The sequence below is a fragment of the Sarcophilus harrisii genome, chromosome 4, assembly GCF_902635505.1.
Source record: "Sarcophilus harrisii chromosome 4, mSarHar1.11, whole genome shotgun sequence".
Classification (NCBI taxonomy): domain Eukaryota; kingdom Metazoa; phylum Chordata; class Mammalia; order Dasyuromorphia; family Dasyuridae; genus Sarcophilus; species Sarcophilus harrisii.
In genome coordinates this window covers 402,724,016-402,748,827 of record NC_045429.1, presented here as the reverse complement: position 1 = coordinate 402,748,827, position 24,812 = coordinate 402,724,016, and the positions used below count along the sequence as shown (strand labels likewise).

The 24,812-nt window shown below is 33.1% G+C and overlaps 1 protein-coding gene across 1 annotated transcript in view; it reads left to right on the top strand.

Moving 5' to 3' along the window:
- The first annotated feature begins 1,231 nt into the window (after positions 1-1,231).
- The window catches only part of OLFM3 (olfactomedin 3), a 279,241-nt gene continuing 255,660 nt past the window's right edge, over positions 1,232-24,812 (top strand). Inside the window, exon 1 of the mRNA XM_031967171.1 lies at positions 1,232-1,832. Coding sequence (XP_031823031.1) covers positions 1,764-1,832 — 69 coding nt within the window. The 5' untranslated portion in view covers positions 1,232-1,763. The remainder of the gene's footprint in view (positions 1,833-24,812) is intronic.

The following is a 24,812-nucleotide window of genomic DNA, read 5'->3' as shown; positions in this document are numbered from 1 at the left end:
TTGATAATTTTAGGTGATCCTCCTTCGCTTTGGATATCCTGCCATATGCTTTCTGTACATGAGCCATACTTTTATTCAGGAACCTTTGAAATTCTTTTTCTTCCTGTCATTTATATTTCATAGAAGAAAAGACTACTTGGAAATGAATCAGATAGAGTCAAGACCAGAATACGCACAACTAAGACAGGAAAACTTTACAGAATATAATTTTTGATGATATCAAGTTTATTTTAATTTGAATAATATGGATTAATATAATAATGAATATGAAGAACAGTAGGGAAGCACAATATATGTGATTGGTTTTTTATCTCATACTATTTATCTTAATTTTGATATTGGCTCTGGAGGAAAGGATATGATTTCAACTCTAGGCAAATTTATTCTTAGCAAATTTTACTTCTGGATAATTAACTAGAAGAGTAAATGTCCTTCTTACTTTCTCAATGAAAGAACATTTTAATAATCATTGAGGTAGTATTGAAGGATTTTGCATCATTGACCCAATTCAATTTCCAATTGACAGCATACAACTTTCTCATTCCAAACTTCAAAAAGAAGAAATGTTGAACTTCAGATGAATTATGGTGAGTGAGTTACAGATTACTTATCATTTACTTTTTTTTGGCAATGTTTTCCTAAACACTTTGCTTTTATCTTTGTATCTAAAAAAAAAAATTAGAAATTCAGAAATTGTAACTTTTCCAATTTAAATAACCTTACATTATTTAATTCTTCCTGAGGCATAAACAAAAGTTGAACTTTTATGGAAGCTATACTCCTAACATCATGAATTAAATACATATTCTGTACTTAAACCATACAACCTTCATTAATTTAGTTGACCTAAGGGTCTATATAGAATTAGTCAAATGCTAATAATTTTTTGAATAAGTGTAACATTATATTATGTGTAAATATATATGTGAACATATTTCCATAAAAAGGTACAATATGTGTCCTGAATATAAAATCAATAAACATTGATCTCAGTGAAAACTTTAAGAAACTGAATACCTTACTGAGTTCTCTATTAATGACATTAGGCACCCCCATTGCTTACTCATTTCTTTCATAAAATCTAGCTGACTACTTAATTTAACTGCTCCCATTTTTGGTAAGTGCTGAAATGAATCAGGAAAGAGTTGAGATTGTCCTTGTTTGGTTAACAAATTCCCTGCAAAACATCTCCCCAAGCCCCCAGGAGCTCTGCTGATGTCACATCCGTTGCCCAGGTTTCCACACCTCTCCCAGCAGTTACTACTCATCTCTTTCTCTCTCTCTTTCTCCCTCTCCCCCTAACCCTTTCTTTTGCTTGAATCGCTCTGTCTTTCTCTTTTTCTTTTACTCCCCCTTGGGTCAAAACTTTTTCACTGGACTAGCTGGGTAGCTGTGAAGGAAAAGAAGGAGCAGTGGTGTGCAAGAGCTTCAGCACCACGGGCAGCGCCTGCTGCAGCCTTGCCCACCCGGCTAAGCTCCTGGACTCCCAGCTCTGAGGATGCCTGCGGAATGATCACCCCCCAGGGCGGCTGCTGCTGCTGGTGTTGCCGTTGTTGCTGCTGCTGCTGCTGCTGCTGCTGCTATTACTGCTGCTGCTGCCCGGTTCCTGCTGGTGTTGTTTCTGCCACAGCCACTGCTGCTGCTCCTTGCACTCAGATTCTGGCTGGCAGGCAGAAAGTGCAACTGGCAGGAGAAGGGTCCCTGCAGTGAAAGTGGAGTAGCTGAATAAAAGAGAGTAAAGAGGCAAAGAAACCCAGAGCAGAATGCAGGCACCGTCCAACCTCCTCAACCTTCTGCTGCTTTCTTTGCTGGCTGGATTGGATCCTTCCAAGGTACGAATAATATTATATCTTATTTTATATAAATGCACTGTGCTTTTTTTTTAAAAGCTTGAAGGACAGTACCTCAAGCTCTCATCTCTTACTCATCTTACCTTTACTGCATGAGAGATGGCAAGTTTACCCACTCAAGGAATAGTACTGCAAGGTAGACTCAGTTTGGGAGAAAAGGGTAGAAAAGGAAGGGGAGTGAATATTGTATATATCTGTGTAGTGGGCATTGCGGATCTCTGGGGAATTTAGCTTTTTTTTTTTCCCTGTCCAAAGGCTTTGTGTGCTTTTCTGTGGTCTGATAGACAACAGTAGAGTTTGCAATTATAATAATATTAGTTGCAAAGATTCATTAGAGGGTACTAAGACTGCTTGCCCCTTTGTTTAAAGTGGAGAAGCATATTTCCAGCTGAGCCTGGTCAATAACACTCCCATCGCAGACGTGCTGCAGTTTGTGTCCAAAACATTTGGGATGCTGCTTGTAATACAAGAGGCAGAGTAGCACAGTTGAACTCTCTGTCATTGCCTAGAGCTGGTTTGGTGAAAGAGGATATTTTCTTGTTTGTTGCTTGTTTGTTGTTTTCCACTACAAAAAAAAGTCATGGGGGGGGGGGGGAAAGAGAGATTTAGAGAGGTTGAAGAAGTTCTGATTTCTAGTGTTAAGTAATAGTAAGATAAACTATGACAGAGAAGAAGAATGAGATTATGGATCTTGAACTCTGAAAAAAAAATGCTCAGTCCAAGCTATCGGAAATATAGGGGTACTCTAGGAAAAAAAAGGCAGAAAGCATAAAGAAATATTTCCACTGGTGAATGCGGCAAGTCATGAGAAGAGTCAGATATCCTGAGAGATTTAGTATCCTAAAAATGATTATCATGAGTAACTAGAAAGATGTCAAGGAAGGTGCAGCTAAAGATACTATTTATTATCTTAGTACCTTTGCTTCTTTATTTGTTCTTTGCCTTATGCTATCAGCTGGACTAGGGAGGCCAAAATATTATAGTGGGCCTTATGTTAAATTCAAAAATCAACAGCATTGTCTTCTTATATCTGTAAAGTATGAAGAAATTAATGTCCATTGAAAAATCAGCAAAACTGGGACTTTGCCAAACACAATTCCACACTTTAGGAGGTAATATGTCAAGGCCTTGAAAATACTGTGTGCAATACAAACTTGAAATAAGTATCATATTTGCTAATGATCATTTCTGTATACTTTTCAAAATTATTTCAGGTTAATGGAAACACACAACTCACCATTTTAACTAAGAGGTATACTACAATTGCCGTTCCTTAAATTACTTAATATTTGTGAATTTCATCTTAATGATTTTAATGATGCAGTTTGTATATTATACAGTGTTTGCATAAAGTTTACATTTTATAAAGTAAGTTTTCCCAGTAGGAAAACATACTGAGCTTGTTTTGCTAACACACATAACTTATTTATTTATATAAAAGTTAATAATTAAAAATTTCTGACAATACATTGTAAAAGTTTATCTATATTTCTTAAACAGTTATATTGAAAACCAAAAAAAAAAAAACTTTTAAAACAATATCATTAGATATGAAGCTTGAAATTTTCTATAGAAAATATCCATAGCAATAAATCCATTTCAAATTGCAAGCAAAATATAATTTAAATTATTTGAAAAATGAAGCATTTTTAAAATTAAGGTAAGTATAGCAGTCATTAATAAAAACTACATGCTCAAAATTCACAGATATTATAGAGAAAATTTCTTTTTTATGAAAAAATGGAGAATTTAGTTCCAATTAATTTTGATCTGAATTCAAACTACTTTAGAAACTCAGAAGCATTATGTTCATATATTATTACTAGAATTATCAAAATATCAATTAATCAGTATGAATATTATCCAAAATGGACAAATACACAAACTATCAGATAAATAATCTGTCTTTGATTAGTGGCTTGAACTCATTCATTGTTAATAAACGTTCACAACTCAATTATTAGGAATTCAAACTTGAGATTCATAAAGGGATAAATGCATACATTAACTTTTTAGATAGTTCTTATAGCTTTTTGGAAACTGCAAAACTCTATGAAGAGAACAGAGAATACTAGCATTTTGTTTGATAACATAATGAATCTTAATACAAAAATGTTCATTCCACTCAATTTTAATATCACAAAAATAGAAAACTCAAAGTAAGGTTTTCTGAGAAGAAGCAAAGCAGTATTAATCTTGTTTTTCTCATAAAACCATATTTTGAATCCAAGATATATTAGTATATGAAACTAAACACAAAAATCCCTATTGGCCCTCAAAGTAATAATAGATCAAGTTGTACACTGAATATGGCTGGGCAAGTTTGTCCTTTGCTCTTTGACTTAAAAACTTGAATGACAAATTCTCTCTTCTGGGGAAATTTTGCTGTCTGAAATTAGAATACAATTATAAATGGTAACTAAGATTAACTGCTGAGTGTGGTACTCAGAAAGGCCCCTTTTTAAACCTGGAGGTAAAATGATGACCCTTGCTGAACAAAGACTTGAATATAAATCTGAAACACAATTCAGGTTTTTGTTTTTACCTTCAGTTTTATTGAAAATTGACCATAAATGCACAATCATGTTTTAAATTGGAGTTCTCAAACTTTACTTATCTATAAGCAAAATAGTTTGTATACACACACATCCATACATATACACACATGTATAAATATATCCACATACCCAACATGATGTAAATCATGGAAACAAATCTATACATAGAGTTCATAAATTTGAAAAGATAAGGCAAAAGAGGTATATAATTTCCAATTCCATGTTTACAGAACTTACTGATTTCTTACTATGATTTTATTAAAACCAAAGCTGGTGGCAACCCACAATTGTTTCATGACAAATTGACAGTATTTACTTACATAGGGTCATTAATATTTGCTTTTATAATCACTCTTAAAAGATTGTAACCTCACCTTGGTTATATGATATTTTATAAGGTGTTTAAGTATCGCCATCTCATGGTAAGATATGTTACTTGAAAATCTGAAATGGAATTTGGAATTTAAAGAAGTGCCAAGGATTTTATGTCCAAAGATAATTCATCATGTAGATGAATTCATTTTCAGCATAGACACACTTTCTTCTTCTTTTTTTGTTCCTTAGCATGTCAGAATATTGGCACAACTACTGTCCTTAAGTGAAAGAAGACAGCTCACCACTAATTAATTATTTGGATTTTTTTTCTGACAGATCATCAATTCCTCTACTACTAAAATTATTAAAATCTATGCTATCTTAATTACAGCCTAATTACCAGTTTCTATTTCTATTTGGAAAACACATTAGTTCAATCAACCCCCACTCACCACTACCCTTGGCCACTCATAGCAGACTTCAGTTTAGTTTCATTCCTAATGGAGTGTCAACTTTATGGGCAAAATGCCAAACCACACTCAAGTAACATAAGCTAAAGATCTAAAAAGCTTACAGGAAATCAGTTACTTGCTAGTGTCATATATAACAAACTTTGAAGTTCCTAAGAGTTACTGCTAGATGGCATCTCTGTGCTTCTCAACTGAAATCTTGGTATTCAGTAATGACCTTGATAGTACAGAGACACTGAACTTCTCACAAGGCTTATTTTAGGCAGGCCTATCATTTGATCACTAACAAAATAATCACCACTGAGAATGAGAACCTCACATTGCACTGCTTTGCATGTTTGATCTGTGAGCAAAGCTAGAGATAAACATTAGAATACAGGTGGGAAAAGGAAATTTGGATCTGGTGTCAGATTTTTGAATTTGAGAGAGAAGGAAGAGGGAATTAGAGTTAAAAATTGTTGACATTAAGAAACTCAGCTATTGAGGGTTTTTTTGATCTTTAATGCAGTTCTGCATGTATTACATAATAGAGAATAATCTTGTGGAGATATAATTCTTCTATTGAGTACAGTATCATGTTATTATCTTGATATGTATTAAGAAATCAATCACCATATTATGTGGACCTTCCAACATACATGAAGCATAACAATGATAACTGTAATAGCTTCCATATGCATCTAATTTTTCTTCCTGTCATAATCAGATCTCCAAATTAGAACCATTAGCCTAAGAGAGACATTTGACTAAGTATGATAGAAACACAATTCAATAATTTCAATAATTTTCAGATCTCAGTTTCTTCACTTAACCTTATATCATATGGATTGGCTCCTAGAATATTAAATGGCTAAAGATACTGAAACCATAAGGGAAGCTTCAGAAGATACTTATTTTGATGAAAGCTCACTTTCCTACCATGAAAGTTAATTTAAAAAAACATGGCTGTCATAAACACTCTGAAAGCAATGTCAGTCTTAATTAAATCTAATTTAAATATTTGTCTCCCACTGTTACCTTTCAGTTGTATAAGTTAGCCTATACTAGCCCTGCAAAATCCTTGAAATCACTTAATTCACTCAATTAGAAACAGAAAGTAAGAATTAGGAAAAGTTCCCTGATCACAGAATCATAGCACTAGATAACAAGGGACTTTGGGAATCATGAAGTCTTCACTTTTCTATAGATTATGAAACTAAAGTCCAGAAAAGTTAAGTAACATGATTATATTCACACAGATAGTAACCATCGGAGAACAAATTTAAACCTGGTCCTCTGATTCCAGAACTGATTCTTTTTTCCATATTATTTATATTGACTAGAAGGTCTCTATTAACACATTGCTTTTGTCTTGTGTGAAAAGTTTCCCCACAGTACCTTTATATTTTCTTTCCCTCTTTTATCTCCCCCAACCTAAAAATGAAAACAATAATCCTAGGTGTAAATAAATGTAACAACTGTTTCACGAACGTGTTTCATTATCACTGTATTTTTAGTATGATTCTTTATGAGCTCTGGATGTTTTTTATCTTTCTGGTTGTAACAGATATTTGTTTATCCCTTTGCCAGAAAGAAAGTTAAACATGAAGGCATAGGGTTTAGTTCAAAAAAAAAAAAAAAGAAGAAGAAGAAAAAGTTTGATCCCTATGAAAAAAAGAGAAGTGAGTATTTGATAACCACATGGTTATTTTGACAAAACTTTGACAGACTAGATATTTCTATCATTTGTGTTGGGAAGTTGTGAGTTCCCTTCACTATAGATTAATAAGCAAAAGATAGATATTTTCCCTGGGAATATTTTATAAAGGGAATTCTTTTTTCTATATAAACTGGACTAGATAGTCCATTGTTCAAAGAAATAGAATTGAAATGAACATCAGAAGTTATTCAAGTTCAGTTCCTTCATTTTGTTAATTAGAAACCTGCAGTACAAGGATCTTAAGTGACTTTTCCAAGTTCACATAGAAAATAAATGGGAGATGCAAGATTTGAATGGAGAACAGCCCAACTTGAGATTCTAAGCTTCTCTGCTATCAACCTGAAACTTTTGGTATAGTGTCATTATCATCATAATCTCCCTGAGTTCTAAGGAAATAGGCTTTTTTTAAACTGGTAACTTTGCCCAACCTTCATTTTTACTCTACAAAAAAGTTCCTTTTCTTTTCCCTAAGATATACCATGCACTTATGTTTTATATTCTCACTCTTTATTAAAAGCTCTTTTAAGAAAAGTATACAATTAATAATGCTCAACTTTATATCTAATACTGTGCTCTAACATCCATAATGGTGCTGTTATTCTTATATATAGTTTGGTTGGTTTTGCCCTTTGTATTTAAAGAGGACCAAAATAATGTCACTGTGTTCGGATCAATATAGTCATAATATATTGTCTTACTATGACTAATCAGACCTACAAATTTGAATAACTGACTAGTAACCAAAGGACTTGTTTTTCCATTTTCATTCTACTCTATGTGTATTTTAATATACTTATTTATATCAATTTTCTCCTATTATAATTTTCACTGTATCTCAAGCAGTCATCATAGTTCATAGCAAATGCTGAGATTTTTTTGTTGTTCAGTAATTTCAAGTTGTGTAGAACCTTTCATGATCCTATTTGGAGATTTCTTGGCAAAGACATTGGAGTAGTTTTTCCATTTCTTTCTCCAGTTCATTTTACAGATGAAGAAACTGAGATAAATAGCCCAGAGCCACGCAACTAATAAGTAACTGAGCAAGAATTTAATTCAGGTCTTCCTGACTCCAAATTTGCCTCTCTCTCCACTGTGCCATCTACCTACCTCAAACTAAAAAAAAAATAAAAATAAAAGTAAAAAGGTTATACAGATTTACTGGAAAGATTTTCATTTGGGGGAGCACACTAGTCAAATAAAATAGAGCAAGGATATCAAATTTCAGTGTGAGGTGGTAACATTTTTGTCAAAATGTAAAATGATTGAACGAGAAAGCAAACATTTGGTAAATCTTTATGTGGGGAGCATGCATGGTAAAATTTTTATTCTAAGATTTTGTTCATATAAAATATGATTAGGATTAGGGATATATATCCCCTGTGTAAACTGGGTAAGTTGAGTGGCCAATATTTTTGCATTTAATTAACCTAACATTGAGTACAGTTAAAGTTCAATATTTTTTATTGCAGGACATTTTTTGAAATTGTTAGTGGGTGCTTGCCAGACTAAAGTCAAGTGAATTAGGCGATTATTTTTTCATCAAGAGAAAGGAAGATTTCATGACAATCAGCAAGCACATGAACTTTTGGATCAAGTTCTAGCTTAGTACAAACTTATAAATTTATTTTTAAATGACTTCAATAAATGAAGAATATAATCCTTCACAGTAACGAAAGCTACATACATGAGACATGAGACTGAAAAATCTGTCAGTAAATGATACCTGTCCTAATCTTACCTTGGCCTCTGATGTTGCTACCAATCAGAAGAACACAGCCTTCTGATTTATTGTTTGCAAGGAAAGGAAAATGAGGAGAGAAACTACAGAAACCTCAGAGGGCTCTGTACTGCATTAGTTTTAACCTAGGAAGTACACATCATTGTGTTCTTTCTTGTTACAGTATAAGACCATTTATCCAATGATGGATAACTGATGATATCCATGATATCCAATGATATCTGAATGATATCATTCCAATGATATCTGAATCCAACGATAACTGAAACTAGTACTTGACAGAATCTTAGGAATAGTGAAGGTTTTGCCATCTCCACCCGTATATATGCACACAAAGAGACAAATCAGTGTTGCATCAAGGATGTCCAACCCTTCTCTCTCCCCCTTCTTTCCTCCTTTCCTGCCTTTCTTCCTTCTTTCTTTCCTTCTTTTCCTCCCTTCTCCCCACCTCTCAACTGTCTCCTCCCTCTATAAAGAGGACACATTTGAATCTATTTTTCCTGTAATGTAAATAGAAGTCAGCATTCTCATTTAATATAGGAAATAAAGAAATAATTGAAAGACTAGCAAATAGGGAGGTAGATTTCTAATATATACAACATTCATAAGGCAACCTGGCATTGTCAAAGATCATATGAGTCAAAGAGACTTTGAGGAGGGAAATAGTGAAAGACTGCATGTCTGTTGTCAGAGGGATACCCTAGTTAAAGTCATCAAAGCAACTGTGATTTTTTTTTTTTTTTTTTGCTGAGATGATTGGGGTTAAGTGGCTTGCCCAGAGTCACACTGCTAGGAACTGTTAAGTATCTGAGATCAGATTTGAACTCAGGTCTTCCTGACTTTATGGCTGGTGCTCTATCCACTGAAATACCTAGCTGCCCCAATTGCGATAATTTTTTAAATCCAAATCAATGAACAAGCAAAATCTGAAGTGCAGAGGATTTCTTTTTTTATTATTATTATTGTAAATTTTATTGACAGAACCCATGCCTGGGTAATTTTTTTACATTATCCCTTGCATTCACTTCTGTTCCAACTTTTCCCCTCCTCTCTTCACCTCCTCCTCCAGATGGCAAACAGTCCTATACATGTTGAATATGTCACCATATATCCTAGATACAATATATGTATGCCGAACCAAACAGTTCTCTTGTTGCACAGGAAGAATTGGATTCAGAAGGTAAAAAATAACCTGGGAAGAAAAACAAAAATGCAAGCAGTTTATATTCATTTCCCAGTATTTTTTCTTTGGGTGTAGCTGTTTTTGTCTATCCTTGATCAAATTGAAACTGAGTTAGATCTCTTTGTTGAAGAAATCCACTTCCATCAGAATACATCGTCACACAGTATCATTGTTGAAATATATAATGGTTCTGCTCATTTCACTTAACATCAGTTCATGTAAGTATCTCCAAGCCTCTCTGTATTCATCCTGCTGGTCATTTCTTACAGAACAATAATATTTCATAACATTCATATACCACAATTTACCCAATCATTCTCCAATTGATGGGCATCCATTCATTTTCCAGTTTCTAGCCACTACAAACAGGGCTGCCACAAACATTTTGGCACATACAGGTCCCTTTCCCTTCTTTATGATTTCTTTGGGGTATAAGCCTAGTAGAAGCACTGCTGGATCAAAGGGTATGCACAGTTTGATAACTTTTTGATCATAGTTCCAAATTGCTCTCCAGAATGGCTGGATGTATTCACAATTCCACCAACAATGTATTAGTGTCCCTGTTTTCCCACATCCCCTCCAACATTCTGCATTACCTTTCCCTCTCATTCTAGCCAATGTAACAAGTGTGTAGTGGTATCTCAGAGTTGTCTTAATTTGCATTTCTCTGATTAATAATGACTTGGAGCATCTTTTCATATGGCTAGAAATAGTTTCAATTTGTCTGAGAATTGTCTGTTCATATCCTTTGACCATTTATCAATTGGAGAATGGCTTGATTTCTTATAAATTAGAGTAAATTCTCTATATATTTTGGAAATGAGACCTTTATCAGAACCTTTGACTGTAAAAATGTTTTCCCAGTTTATTGTTTCCCTTCTAATCTTGTCTGCATTAATTTTGTTTGTACAAAAACTTTTCAATTTGATATAATCAAAATTTTCTATTTTGTAATCAATAATGATCTCTAGCTCTTCTTTGGTCATAAATTCCTTCCTCTTCCACAGGTCTGAGAGTTAAACTATCCTATCCTCTTCCAATTTATTTATAATCTCATTCTTTATTCCTAGGTCATGAACCCATTTTGACCTTATCTTGGTGTACGGTGTTAAATGTGGGTCAATGCCTAGTTTCGTGCAGAGGGTTTCTTTATTGTTTTGATGATAGGAATATCAAATATTCAAATACCATTGAATTATTGAAATACTGTAATTCTTTAACATTTTGGGCAAGGAAGGTATATGCTATATTGTTAATGGCATGGATCCTAAAACTCATTTTCAAATTTACCTCACTCTTGTTTTTTAAAATAGGTACAACTTAATCTATGTAGAGCAGGAGATAGAGCAGGAGGGCCATGTGGCCAGTTTCATGGATAAACTGTTGCAGGGAAATATGGTTATAAAAGAGATCATATGGATATTTAAACAAAGTAATTGTCACTTGAGAGAATTGCAGTAGCATCTGCCTAGGAAAGCACCAGCTTTGTGTGGTTATTTAATATGGCCAACTGTGATAGCCATTTTAATTCCGTCTTAAAACTGAGGGAAAATGATGGAAAAGAGAGGAAAAGAGAGAATATGAGATGAGAAATGGGGAATAAATAGGATGGTAGAAGGGAAAATGAAAGTAAAGGTAGAAGACAAAGTGAGAGAGAGAACGGAAGATAAAAGAAAAGGAGGAGTAAGGAAAGGAAGAAAATAAATCATAGTTGGGATAGAGAGAACAGAGGGGAAGGAGAAGAAAGGTATATTAGCAAAGTTATTTAATCTGAAAAAGGTCCAGGGCAGAAAGCCACACAGCACAAATAAGATTTTCCCAAACTCCAAACTCATTTGTAAATTTAGCCTTTGTTCTGTAGCTACTTTTCAGTCTTTATTTTTTCCTTATTCCTCCTCGATTTCTTACTTTCTCTCCTTTTTCTCTTTGTCCTTCTTCTCCATAAAGTCCTTCACCCCAAATTGGCTGCATTTATATTATTTTTGCTGAAGCTGTCCATTCTAAGACAAGTCCACCTGGGCAAACCATGTGTTTATTCCCTCCTCACTTTCTGCTTAATTCCAGGCCATGAAGATGACCAAACAGAATATGAAAAAATAGTATGCTAGGACAAATAATATATGTCATATTTATTTTTGTGAAAATGGGTCAGCAGCTGAAATTAATCATTGGAAGGAAATTGTTTGTATTTCAGTCACCTGCCAAAAATAATCTTACATTTTCAGTAAAAATCTAGCATGTATTTTTCCTGGGAATATTTTTGCTTCAAAAACAAAGAGGCAGACCATTAAAACATTAGATATTATTCTCCTTCAGTCATTCAGGTCATTCACCCATCTTGCCTTCTTTATATTCTCAGATGATATATCCCATCTTTTACCTTTATAACTTTGCAAAGGTGGATCCCCATGCCATAAATGTCCTCCAACTTTTCCTCTGTTTCATAAAATCTCTAACTTCTTTTAAAACACAGCTCAAAAGAGATATCTTCCATGAAATCTTTTCTGATTCCATTAGAAAGTCCATACTGTTGTTACTACCTTCCCAAAATGATCTCATATTTATTTCTCACATGGCTAAAAGTAGAAATGTTGTCTCTCACAATAAAATGCACTGTCTTTAACTTTTGTCTTTGTATGTCTCCTATCACAGTGCTTGACACATAGTAGGTACCTAATAAATATTTGTTTACTGATTTAGATGCCAGTATTTCCTCTTGCTCCTCCTGTTCTCATTCAACATTTAAAATGTGGATAAATTAATAGCAAATAAAAGGAAAGAATTCATTCAATTTTATATGTTCACTTCAAATCAGAAAGCTCCAAAGAATTCAATCTAAGAGAAATGATGTTAAATGTTTTAGGGGAATCATGAAGTTTTGTCCTTGCACTCATAAGATGGAGTGGAGGAGTCAATGAAAATAGATTGATTTTTTAAGACTTGTTTTTAGGGATTTGGAACTCCTTGACAGATTATGTATTTTATGACTTACATAATATTACATATTTTGAAATAGCTGATTAATAAAATAAATGCACACATGTGCGCGTACACACACACACACACACACACACACACACACACACACTTTTGATTAGGAGCCAGAATTTGATAATTATCAAGCCACAACATTGAATAGTCTGTGTGTAGTCATGCCTCATGCTACTGGGTTGGAAAGTTAGTATCATTTCATTTCCAAAGCATGAACATTTTATCCTGACTCATCTTTTTATTGGCACTAAATTTAAAGGATTTCATGCTTATTACACTTTTATTTAATCCTTTCTATTTAATCTCTTTGTTCCATTTGATAAACTGGTATATTATCTTTACTCCCTGTTTCAGGTGGTACAATAAATTGAGGAAAATGTCTTAAAACCATCCACCAGAATCACCTGGAATGGGCTGGATTTCTTATTAGAATAGTATAATGGAAATAAAGGGAGTCTAGGCTCTAAACGTGACCTAATTAAATTATTAAATGTGCACAGAAGTGTCAGACAAAGGATTTTGAAAATTAAAAGCAAATATAGGAGAAAGGATCAATTTCCACTCATTTAATGTATTTCTCCCAAACTCTATTCACATAGAGTAGGCATTACAAAAATTCTCATAATTAAATTCTTTAATTTCAATGCTTATGGAGAAAGAATGTCAGTAAGAAAATTGTTAAATCTACAAAAATAGGAAATAACACAGGGACTAACCTTGGAAAACCCAGTCTTTCTCCAAAGAGAGACTGTCAGCTAAAAGATTACTTATAGCATAATTTTTCCAACATGCATTGGTTTAGAAGTTCCCAACACAAACTAAATCACAGTTTCAAAAGAAAACATATTATATGTTTGTTTTCTGTATAAAAAACTGTGTGATATAATAAATAGAGAACTTATATTGGAACCAGGAAGTCAAGGACTCAGATCCCATTTCTGACACTAACTGGCTTTATGACTTAAGGAACAGATTTTTAACTTCTTTGAGCCTTACACAGAGTTCTAAGATTGTTAAGTCACAGAGAAGATGTCATTATGCTTTAATAAAGAAAGCATCCTCAACTGGGTTTTCTTATGTTAATCAAATTTGAAGTCCAATCCTTAAGTTTATTATGCACCATAATATATTATAGGTATACTTATAAATTTAGTAGTGGTTGGATTAAGTTATAAATTTCATCCCAGGGATTACGTACCCAGAGGTCTGGAAATTTCAATTACTTCAAGCTATTCAATTGTTGAGACTTGTGGCAATGACAAATTTTCTGTCTGGATCTAACCAAGTAGTGATGGCTCAGTGCTGAAAAGGTTCTGTGCTTTGATATAAAGAGGTGATCTAATTGTATCCTGAACAGGAAAAACTGAAGACAATAGTTATTTAAAAGTATTCCTATCATGTATATTATCTTCTCCTCTAACTTTCAATCTTGTCAGGGATCTTTCATACCATTTTCAGGAACAAGTGGGAGAGAGATTACTTGCACAGGAAGAAGCCTGGAAATTTTCATTTCCAAATTGTGCACTAGCTGAGTCACCATAGTTCTGGCATCTCAAGAAACTTTCAAGGAAACTTTGAATGCACAGTCCACACAATGAACTCTATAAATCAATTCATCTTCTATCATATATAACTGGCTATATTTAGTAGTTGATAGATTAAATAGGTAAAATAGACAGATGCATATCACTTACAAGAAAGCATTTAAGAAGATCTGTCTCTTGATACCTTGACTCTCATTAGCAGAGGAGCAGATTCTAGGTAGCAATATTCATACAAATAGAATATTAGGATTAGAAATGTTGATCCACTGACACCAAAATATCATTTACTTGATCGTTACTTATGAAAAATGTCACCACTTCTGGAATATTACAGAGTCCCATTAGTGATTGAGAAATAAGGTTATCTTTAAGTAGATCCCCAAAGTGGAAATATTTCTAGTATGTCTTTTTTGAGTAGTACTATACCTGGTTATCAGTGTATATCAGTGTAGCATAAAACATGCAGAAATATTTTCTAATTCAAGATCTGCTAAAGGCATTTTAATACATGTATTATTTATTATTTATGTAGTCTTCATGACATATTCTAGTCTTTAAACAAGTTGAATATTAGACAAAAGACTGAGCATAAAATGATTCTGCTCTGACTGTCTTCCTCTCTAAGGGATGAATGGGATGAATTGTAGAGCAGTGAATTAGAGAGTAGTGGAACTCAGGCAGAAGAACAAGTTATTGCAAAATAATACTGTAAAATGGGTAGTACAGATTTGGGACTAAGAGATCAAGTGAATGGAATGGATTAATAATTTACTTATGATATTCTTTGTTGGCATTATAACTTCATAATATCTCTGTCAGTCAAAGCAAGATATAACCTGGTGGGAAAGTATTTGATCTGACCAAAAGCAAGTAGATGTTGAGGCATTGGGACGGAAATAAATGTACTTAAATATAAAAAGACAGTGTTATATGGTAGATAAAAAGTCAGAATCATATCATAAAAACATGATTTCAAACCCTACTCTTGACACATACTGGCTTTATTACTCCAGCCAATTCAATTTCCTTCTCAGTCTCCCTACTCCATTCTCCTGGTGAAAGAAGTCTAAAACTTACAGAACAAGTGTGTGCCTACATTGAAGTTTCCTCACTGGGAATAAACTCTATTAATAAAAGATCTGGGTTCAAAAAATACAGCATAGATGTTAGTAGATTTACATAATTCGAACTTGCCACAAAAGATTTGTCCGCATGTGGAAGCTGATAGCACTTCATAGATATCATATTGTACCACTTCAAGTTCATTAACAAAAAGAACAATAATCAGATTCATCCATCTGTATCCTGTTTATACTCCTATTGTTACCTACTCTCATAAATTATTCTTCACTTCAGGGCAAGTGACCAAAATAAGTATCAAGTATCTATAAGTCTATTCTTTATTTAAGTCACATTTAATACTAAGGACAAATAATTGTCACTGTGCTGTTTTATTCTTCCAGATGTTTTTTGTTTCTTTGTTTTTACACAATCCACATAAAATTTGCAAATTTGTACCATTTTTATACTACTGTAACTCCTTAAATTATTATCTCATGAGAGTTCTTTGAAATGAATATTTTTAAATTTGTTCTTACAAATGTATTATAGTGTTTTAGCCAACTTGTATGATCTTTCTGAAAATATGTTTTGCATTATAATCAAGCCTCAATATTTCCATTCCTAAATTTCTTACTCATTTCTTTGTTTGCTGTGTTTTTATCTAAAAAAACTGTTCATACTTTTCTGGAATTTCTGGAAGTTCCTAACACTGCTCCTATTCTAAGCAAAGCTCCTACTCTAGCATTCAGTATGAAATTTTGAAAAGAATTGGAACAACCTTTATATAATCTCTATGTAATTTTCTATAGAACCATCAATTCATTGAACTCTTAAAATATGAACACATATTGCAGATGGGTAATCTTTACCCATCTTTACATCAGTGTATATAAAAAAAAAAACAATTATTTAACTTCTTAAAATGAAATGAGGGAAATCAGGAAGATTTAAGTTGAATTTTAAAAAAAATCAAGATGTAAAACAATAACTTTTATTTGTATAATGTTATGATTAATATAGCAACTTAGAGGATGCAATTTCCTTTGATCTTTGCCATAAGACATTTAGTTATTTATATACTCAATTTACACTGAGATTTATTTTTCATTACATTTTCATTTCATTCCATTCAATCCATTCTTTGATTATGGGAAGCAACATAGCACAATAGAAAGACTATTGTATTTGAAGTCAAGGGAATTAGATTTAAATTTTAGCTTTTATACTTTATTTTTGCGAGTTCAGACAATTAATATAGCTTCTCTATCCCTCAATTTCCTCATTTGTAAAATAAAGAAGCTGGACTACATGATCTCTGAGATAGCCTCCAGGCTTGAAATTGTGATGATATTATCTTATGCCAGCTAGGGTAACTAATAAGTGATGTGTGCAGTCTCGTATTCTTTCAGTATATGAAATCCAAAGCATTCACTAATTACAGAAATTGTGTGTTTCTGGTGGATTGGACAGAGTACTGAAGTGGAATTTACAGATCTGTGTTCTAAGTGACCATAATGCCATGGGATAGTCTTTTGATTTTTCTGATTTTCTATATCTTAAAAAATGATAGAATTCAACTCAGTGATGTCAAAAGTTTCCTCTAATTCTAAGATTCTAAATTGGATCTTATGGGTTTCCTGACCTCACATGGGCTTTCATTCTATTAAAATAATGTTGATTTATATGAAACGGTCATTTTAGTTATGCTGTAAATGAGGAAATGATAGTCATCTTCATAATAATTTTCAATCAGTTATCATTAATGAACAAGATCTTTGTTTATAGAGTTGAAAGAAATGCAGTATCCTTTTCCTACTATTGTTAACATTCTTCTTTTTCATTCAATTTTAAAGCTTAATTTGGAAATATAAACTTAATTTAGAAATTAAAAGCCAAATGGGTATAGTTAATATAGTAGATGTCAAGGTTCAAAATTATCATCATAGAGTAGAACACTGGATTGATTTGAAGTAGAAATGAATGTAAAGTCTTATATTTAAATTTTAAAAATAAAATTTACAATTCAATGTAGGGTAGGTATGGCAAGTTAACAGTTTGTCTAAGAGATCTGGGGGGAGAGACTACTAGATTGTATGTTCTATCAGAGCTGGCAGGGTGATTAGAAGGGTACATAAAGAGAGGCATAGCTTCTAAATCTATAAAAAGTTATAGCCAAATTAGTATTCTACCATGCTCAGATAACTGGAATATTTCTCTAAGTACTGGACAAAGAAATATGTCATTTCAAACAGAAGGCAAGAAGTATAATCAAGGGTATGGAGTTCAGGTCAAAGAAGAATACCCTGAAAGAACTGAGAATGTTTAGATTTGAAAAGATAAAACTTTGTGAGGATATATTAGTTAACTTCAAAAACTGGAAGAGATGGTATATAAAAAAGACTGTGTTTATCATGCCTCTTAGAGACAAACCAATGAGTAACAAGTAGGAGATACAAAAAGGCAAATGTATGATTAATATTGGAAAGAATCTCCCTACAATTGTGGAATAGGCTACCTTAAAAAGATGACTTTGGAGATCTTCAAAAAAAATCTGAATAACCAACCTGCTGATGTTATAGATGGATTTTTTTAGATATGTCTAAATGTGATACCTATTTTGTTTTCTAAAAGAGGCCAGATTTTTAATGTCTTAATAATAACACATAATCACAGAATTTTGGAATTGAAAGACCCTTTAAAGTTAATTTAGCATGTCAATCCACCCATTCAGAAATTTCTTCTAAAGCTTCCTTCAGAAGGTACCATCTATATTTTGCTTAAGCTCCTCTGATAACAAGGAACTTGCTACTTCCAAAAAGTTTATTCTATTAATGTGTCACTGAAGCTGTTGATTATGTTGTTTTTAAGTCTCTCTTCTTTGGTGATAAAGATCAGCCTTTTTACAACATCTACATATTGGTCCTAATACAGACCTTAAAAGCTACACTGAAGAATTTTAAAGTCATTGATATCTTTAGAAGTGAATCAAAATTGTAACTTGAATTAGGTATCAAAGAAACCAAAGAAACTCATATGTCAGTTAGGCAATAGCTGTAGTCGTTTTATTATTATCATTAATAATAATAAGAAGAAATAGTATATCATCAATTAACCTACCACCATCTATTAAGCACCTATTATGTGCCAAAATTTGTCTTAAGCACTAGGGATACAAAGAAAAAAAAAAAAAATTCCTGCCCTCAAAGAAATTATATTCTTTCTAGGAATGGATATATATAAATGTTAATGACAATAATGCTAAATCACACAATGCTAGGATAGCAGTGCACTGGTCATTATCTCACTGAAGGAATTAAGTAAAATACAGAGGATATGCTTTTAAATCTTAGCTTTTTCATATATCTATATGAATTTAGGCAAGTAAAAATTAGGCTTCAGTTTCCTCATGAAATTTGGGGTTTAGATGCAATAATCTCCTCCGAGGAATATCATGGCCAAACTTCAGAATTTTCAGACTAAAGAAAAAATTCTACAAACACCCAGGAAAAAACAGTTCAAATATCAAGGTGCCATAATAAGGGTCACACAAGATCTGGCTGCCTCAACATTAAAGGATCGAAGGGCCTGGAATTTGATATTCTGAAAGGCAAAAGAACTTGGAATGCAGCCAAGAATAAACTACCCAGCTAAGCTGAGCATTTTTTTTTCCCATGGAAGAACATGGACATTTAATGAAACAGAGGAATTCCATCTGTTTCTAAGGAAAAAACCAGACTTAAACAAAAAATTTGATCTCCAACAACAGGACTCAAGAGAAGTAGAAAAAGGTAAAAGGAACTCTTGAGAACTGTATTTCTGTTGTGGATATACATAAAAACCACATGTATAATTTGATTTTACTGATATAGCATAAAAAAGGGAAGTAGAAATGGAAAGGGGATAGTGTCAGAAAAAGGGAAAAGGGGAGATAAAAAGAGGGAAACTACATGCGACGATGAGGCAAAGGAAACCTATCATATCTGAGGGAACTTAGAGACGGGAAGGAACATTGTGCAAATCTTACTCTCATCACAGTTGGCTCAAAGAGGAAATAATTGAAATATTTGTTTTACAGAGAATCTTCTCTCACCTTATTAAAAAAGTGGGAGAGGAAAAGGGAAAAGGAAAAAGAGTAATAAGGGAAGGGTACAAGAAAGGGGAAAGGAATTCAAAGGGAGGAAGGTGGGATACTAAAGAGGGAGAGCTGGGTGTCACAAGTGGGACCAATAAGTTTAATACTAGGGAAGGGGGGAAGGAGAGCAAGAAAAAGAAAAGCATAATCTGGGGATATTAGGATGGCAAGAAATACAGAATTAGTAATTTTAACCATAAATGTGAATGGGATGAACTCTCCCATAAAGAGGATGCAGATAGCAGACTGGATCAAAAGTAAAAAAAAAAAAAAAAAAAAAAAAAAAAATAGATGCAATAATCTCTAAGGTAAGTCTCTTCCATCACTAAATCTATGACTTTATAAATTCTGAACAACCCTATATGGTAAGTATGTGATTATTTATACATTAAAAAATAGATTTTACACGAAGGCATGAATAGTTTCATTTGAAAAAGGAGTAACAAGGTTATATTCTGGACCCAATGAGAGAATATTCACAAGGATAAACCCATGGTTTCATTTCTGCATTGAAATGAGTACCTTTTCAAAAAAAAAAAGAAAAGAAAAGAAAAGAAAAGAAAAGAAAAGAAAAAAGAAAGAAAGAAAGAAAGAAAGAAAGAAAGAAAGAAAGAAAGAAAGAAAGAAAGAAAGAAAGAAAGAAGAAAAAAAGAAAATGCTGGTCAAATAACAATTGTAATTGGTGTTACTAAATTCTTAGACTCAGAAAGAATATGGATAAAAATGAGAAGAGTAGGCTTGAGAATTATAACACAAATGAAGTTATATAGAAATGAAGAAAAAAACCCATCAACCTAAGTATTCATTGAAGTAGTTTTTTCATTAGATTTCACTTCATTCTAACAGAACTAGGTGAATTTTTTGTTCACTTGTTTTCCCTGGTATTTTTCTATACAGCATAAATAAGAATTCTTTTTCCAAAAAGCCCTGTATTCCCATCTTCCGGGAGAATATTTATTGTAAACAAAATGCAATTCCATTGGCTCAGTTGTATTTTTTCTTTGAAACAAACATGATGGCAAACAATTGATGTCAAAGAATCTTCCCAAGGTTCCCTAAACATTCATGTCTGTTCACATGGGACCAAGTTACTGATTTATAGAACTACCATGCCATCTAACCATAGAAGAGAATCAAAAATTTCTTGACTTCAAGATGTTTCACAAAATATTTTTAAACTCTCACAGTCATCATGGCAGCTACATTCAGTTCAACTCAACAAACATTTATTAAACACCTATATTATGAAAAGTTCTAGAAATAAAAAAGACAAAATTAAGATAGCCTCTGTTTCCAAGATATGTATATTTTATAGGAAAAATACAAAGTATACACAACCAAATGTAAAAAATAGACAAAATATTCCAAAGTAACTTCAGAAGAAGGAAGGAGTATTAAAATTGGAGAAGTAAGGAGAAGGGGGAATTGGAGAAGCTACTTGAAGAAAATTAAAAGACAGCTACATGGTACAAAATATAGAATGTTGGAATCAATAAGACCTGAGTTCAAAATCAGCCTCAGAAACTTACTAAGTGTGTGACCTTAGATAACCTCAGTTTTAACCTCAGTTTTTTCATCTATAAAATGAGGGATAGCACCTAAACACAGAGTTGCTGTAAAGATAAAATGAGACAATACCTATAAAGTGTTTTATTAACCTTATAGTTATAACCTTAAAGTGATATAGATATATAGATATAGATATAGATATAGATATAGATATAGATATAAAAGAATTACTGTCATTATCATTCCGAGAAGTGGAGATGATGTGAGTGAACTATTTACATGGCACTATCTGTGCAAAGGCTTACAGGTGAAAAATACAACTGTCATATACATATTTTTTGATAATAGTAAGAAAATTACCAGAAGCAGTATGACATAGTATACAGAGGCAGCCTTAGAAGGAGGAAGATTTGAATTTAAAATTACTTCTGATGTATAACATTAAACCATTTAGTACTCTCAGTGACTCTACAGTGACATATGTAGTTGAGAAGCTATGGCCCAATATCGGTAATGGGAATTGGCTCATCTGGACATTCTCTATATCAGTGAAAGTATGGATCCACTTTTCATTTTTTTAATCTTAAGAAAACTCTTTGAATTGTTGTAAGGAAATAATCACTCTACCAATCAATCAACCACTGGATCAGTAAATATCAATTTTCTATTATTTCACCATGATTAGACCGACAAAAGGAAAGGAACTGCTTCTTAAGGAACTAAGATTCCAAGGATAAAGATAAAATACTCATGTACTTGGGTATGTATAGAATAGATTCAAAACATATAAAGAATTAATTTGGGGTACTAGGTAGGAAGATGCTGACAGTTGAGGAGATAAAATTTCAAATAGAAGGTAATACTTTGGTTGAAGGTAATCTTGAAGGAAAAACAAAACAAAACAAGAATTCCAAGAGAGAAAAGTGTGGGGGAAAAGCATTACAAAATGGAGGAGAGACAGTGAAAAAGCAGGAGAAACAAAAAAAGTGTATTATAATGGATCCGATGGCATTAATCACATCTATGATGACAGTAAGCATGCATGATTCTATGAGAAAAGACTTCTTTATTTTGAAAAATATGACAACTTATATTTTTCAACTGTCATTACCTTTTCATTGAAATTTACTAATGGGTCACTAGGATCCCCTACTATTATGTTTGCTGTTATTCTTTCATGGATTGTTCTATATATAGATAGAAGACTTTTTTCTATTTTTCATAGCCACTTATATTTGATCAAATAGGCAGCTGAGTTCTTGAAGAAGGAAACAGGGGAAATAAAATCTAAAAAAAGAATTTGGAACTTTCCTTTTGAAGGACTTAATTTCCCTTCAAGTATCAAAGGAAGAAAAATCACACTAAAATATCTTTGTCACATTTCATTCCTTTTTCTTATGTTTTTCTTTCTCCTCTTTCCTTTCTTATATCCATTCTCTTATGTGTTAAATGTGTATCTTGTTCTGGTCCCCTTGTCCATCCTCCCCCTTCTAATACAGTAAGTTTATAAGTAGTAAAAATTGTAGGAAGTAAGAATATAAAGGGGCGCCTAAAAGTAATTTACAAATTGTCCCATAAATCAAGGGAAACTAATAGTTCTAAATTGTCTCATAATTTAACTAAGGTCAGATTCTGAGTATATGTGTTGAATTAGAGAAACTAACTGGACATTATTGCAAGGATTCCTTGATCTTACTAACTGCCTATGGTCTGTAAACTCCAGATAAGCTGCAGATGTAGATTAAGACCAACAGAACACCAACAACCCTTAATGTTAATGAAGAAACCATAAGGTACTGCTGATAACTTTGAGATGATGTGCTTTTGTTAATGAACTAACTTAACCCTAAGGTGACATGGATAAGTATTTATACTTCCCTCCCCCAAAATCTATAAAACTAGATTCCCTTATTCTCTACCACTTCTCCAGGTGCTATGAATTCATGCTACCTAAGGGCTCCCAACTCTGATTTGTGTTTACATAGGTAGCTCTCTTCCCTACCCTGTCTACCTCCCTCCATGACCTCATTCCCCATTTCCATACCTCCTACCTCTATGCTTTCTGCCTCTCCCTATTTGCTGCCATTGTAGTCTTTCCTGGCATATATTCAAGAAATTAGGCATTCTTGCCCTCTTCCCCATTTGACTCAGAAAGATTCCACCCCCAGCATTTGGTTCCCTTTCTCATAACTAGCATAGATACTAAGACTAAACTATTCATAGCCTGAGCAATCTAGAGAAAACAGCTGAATTTTATAGCCCTTCTCTGGAGATTTTTTTCCCCCTTTTCTTAGGTTGCAATAATAATTCCACAAATTAATTGGTAATTCATCTTGCCTCAGTCTCTCTCACTTACTTGATTCTTTCTTTCTTCTATAAAAGACCAAGGCAGCAGAGAAGCACAAAGAAAAGAAGGACAAATATGATCAGAATTAGTGATTAGAAATCTGACAATAGAAAAATTTCTGGGTTTGCAATTCTAACATCTAGGCTGTAAATCCAATTCAGCTATTTACTGTTCAGGATATTGGGCAATTAACTTAACCTATCTAGGATTCATTTGTAAAATGATAAGGTTGGATTAGATAACCTCAAGAATACTATCCAACTAAATCTATGAAGGGACTAAGCATTTACTAAGCACCTCTTATATGACAGGCACTGTGCTATGAACTTTGTCAACTATTTCATTTGATCTTCAAAATACCCTAAGAAAAGGTTATTATAATCTTCATTTACACTTGAGGCAACAGGATATAGCTTGAAAAGTGACTTGAAAAGCCACATAACTAGTGAGTGTCTGAGGCCGGATTTAAATTCAGGCCATCCTGACTTTAGGCCTATTACTCTATCAATTGGATCATCTAGCTGTGCATCTTTTGTTATACTCCTATATTTATTCTAACGCTAATCTTTAACCCAAGAAAGTAAGTGTTAGTCCACATGCCTGGAGGACAACAACAACAAAAAACAAGCATATGGAACATAAAGGAAAGGAAGCTTTGGGATGAAAGTAAATCAAGGAAGATTATACTCAGTAGAATATACTAAGCTTCTTTCATTGATTTTGGTTTTCCTGTAAAACCATATGCATTGGGTAAGCAAACACAATCATCTTAGAGGAAGCACTTGGATATGGCTGGTGTCCTGTGCTGTGAAATCAAAAGACAGTGCAAAGAGGTAAGAGAGATTAGCTTTGGTAAAATTGGCTGGAGTTATGAGGACTTGAATTCCCACACTTGAATTTTAAGGGTCTTTGGCATCCTCACAACTATTTGGAAGGATAACTATTTCGCTATGCAGATAAAGATGTTGTTAATATTGCTATAGCTGCTGTTTGTAATTTGAGGTTTGCTTTCTCCTTTGTTTTGGCAAGTTGTATCTTTTAGAGAGACTCAATGATAGGCTTCATATTTTCCTTAAAATTTTAATTTGGATGATTGTTGTGGTTTTCTTCCCCTAGCATTTATCTTTTTTTTTTTTTTACTTCCATAATCAAAATTATAAAACTCTCTCTCACTGTGAAGAAGGCATTTATAGTAAAGCCTTAGAGGAACAGTCTTTTTTGGTGTAGGGAGGATCAAAGCACTGAGATCCTGAACGAGACTTTAAAGGTCTTCTAGTCTAATTCTTTTCATTTTACAGATGAGGAAACTGAGGCCAAATAAGATTAGGTGACTTGCCTAAGACAAAAAATGATTGCCTAGAATATGAAAGGTATCCTGTTGTAGTGTTTAGGACTTTGGTCTTGGAATGGGAAA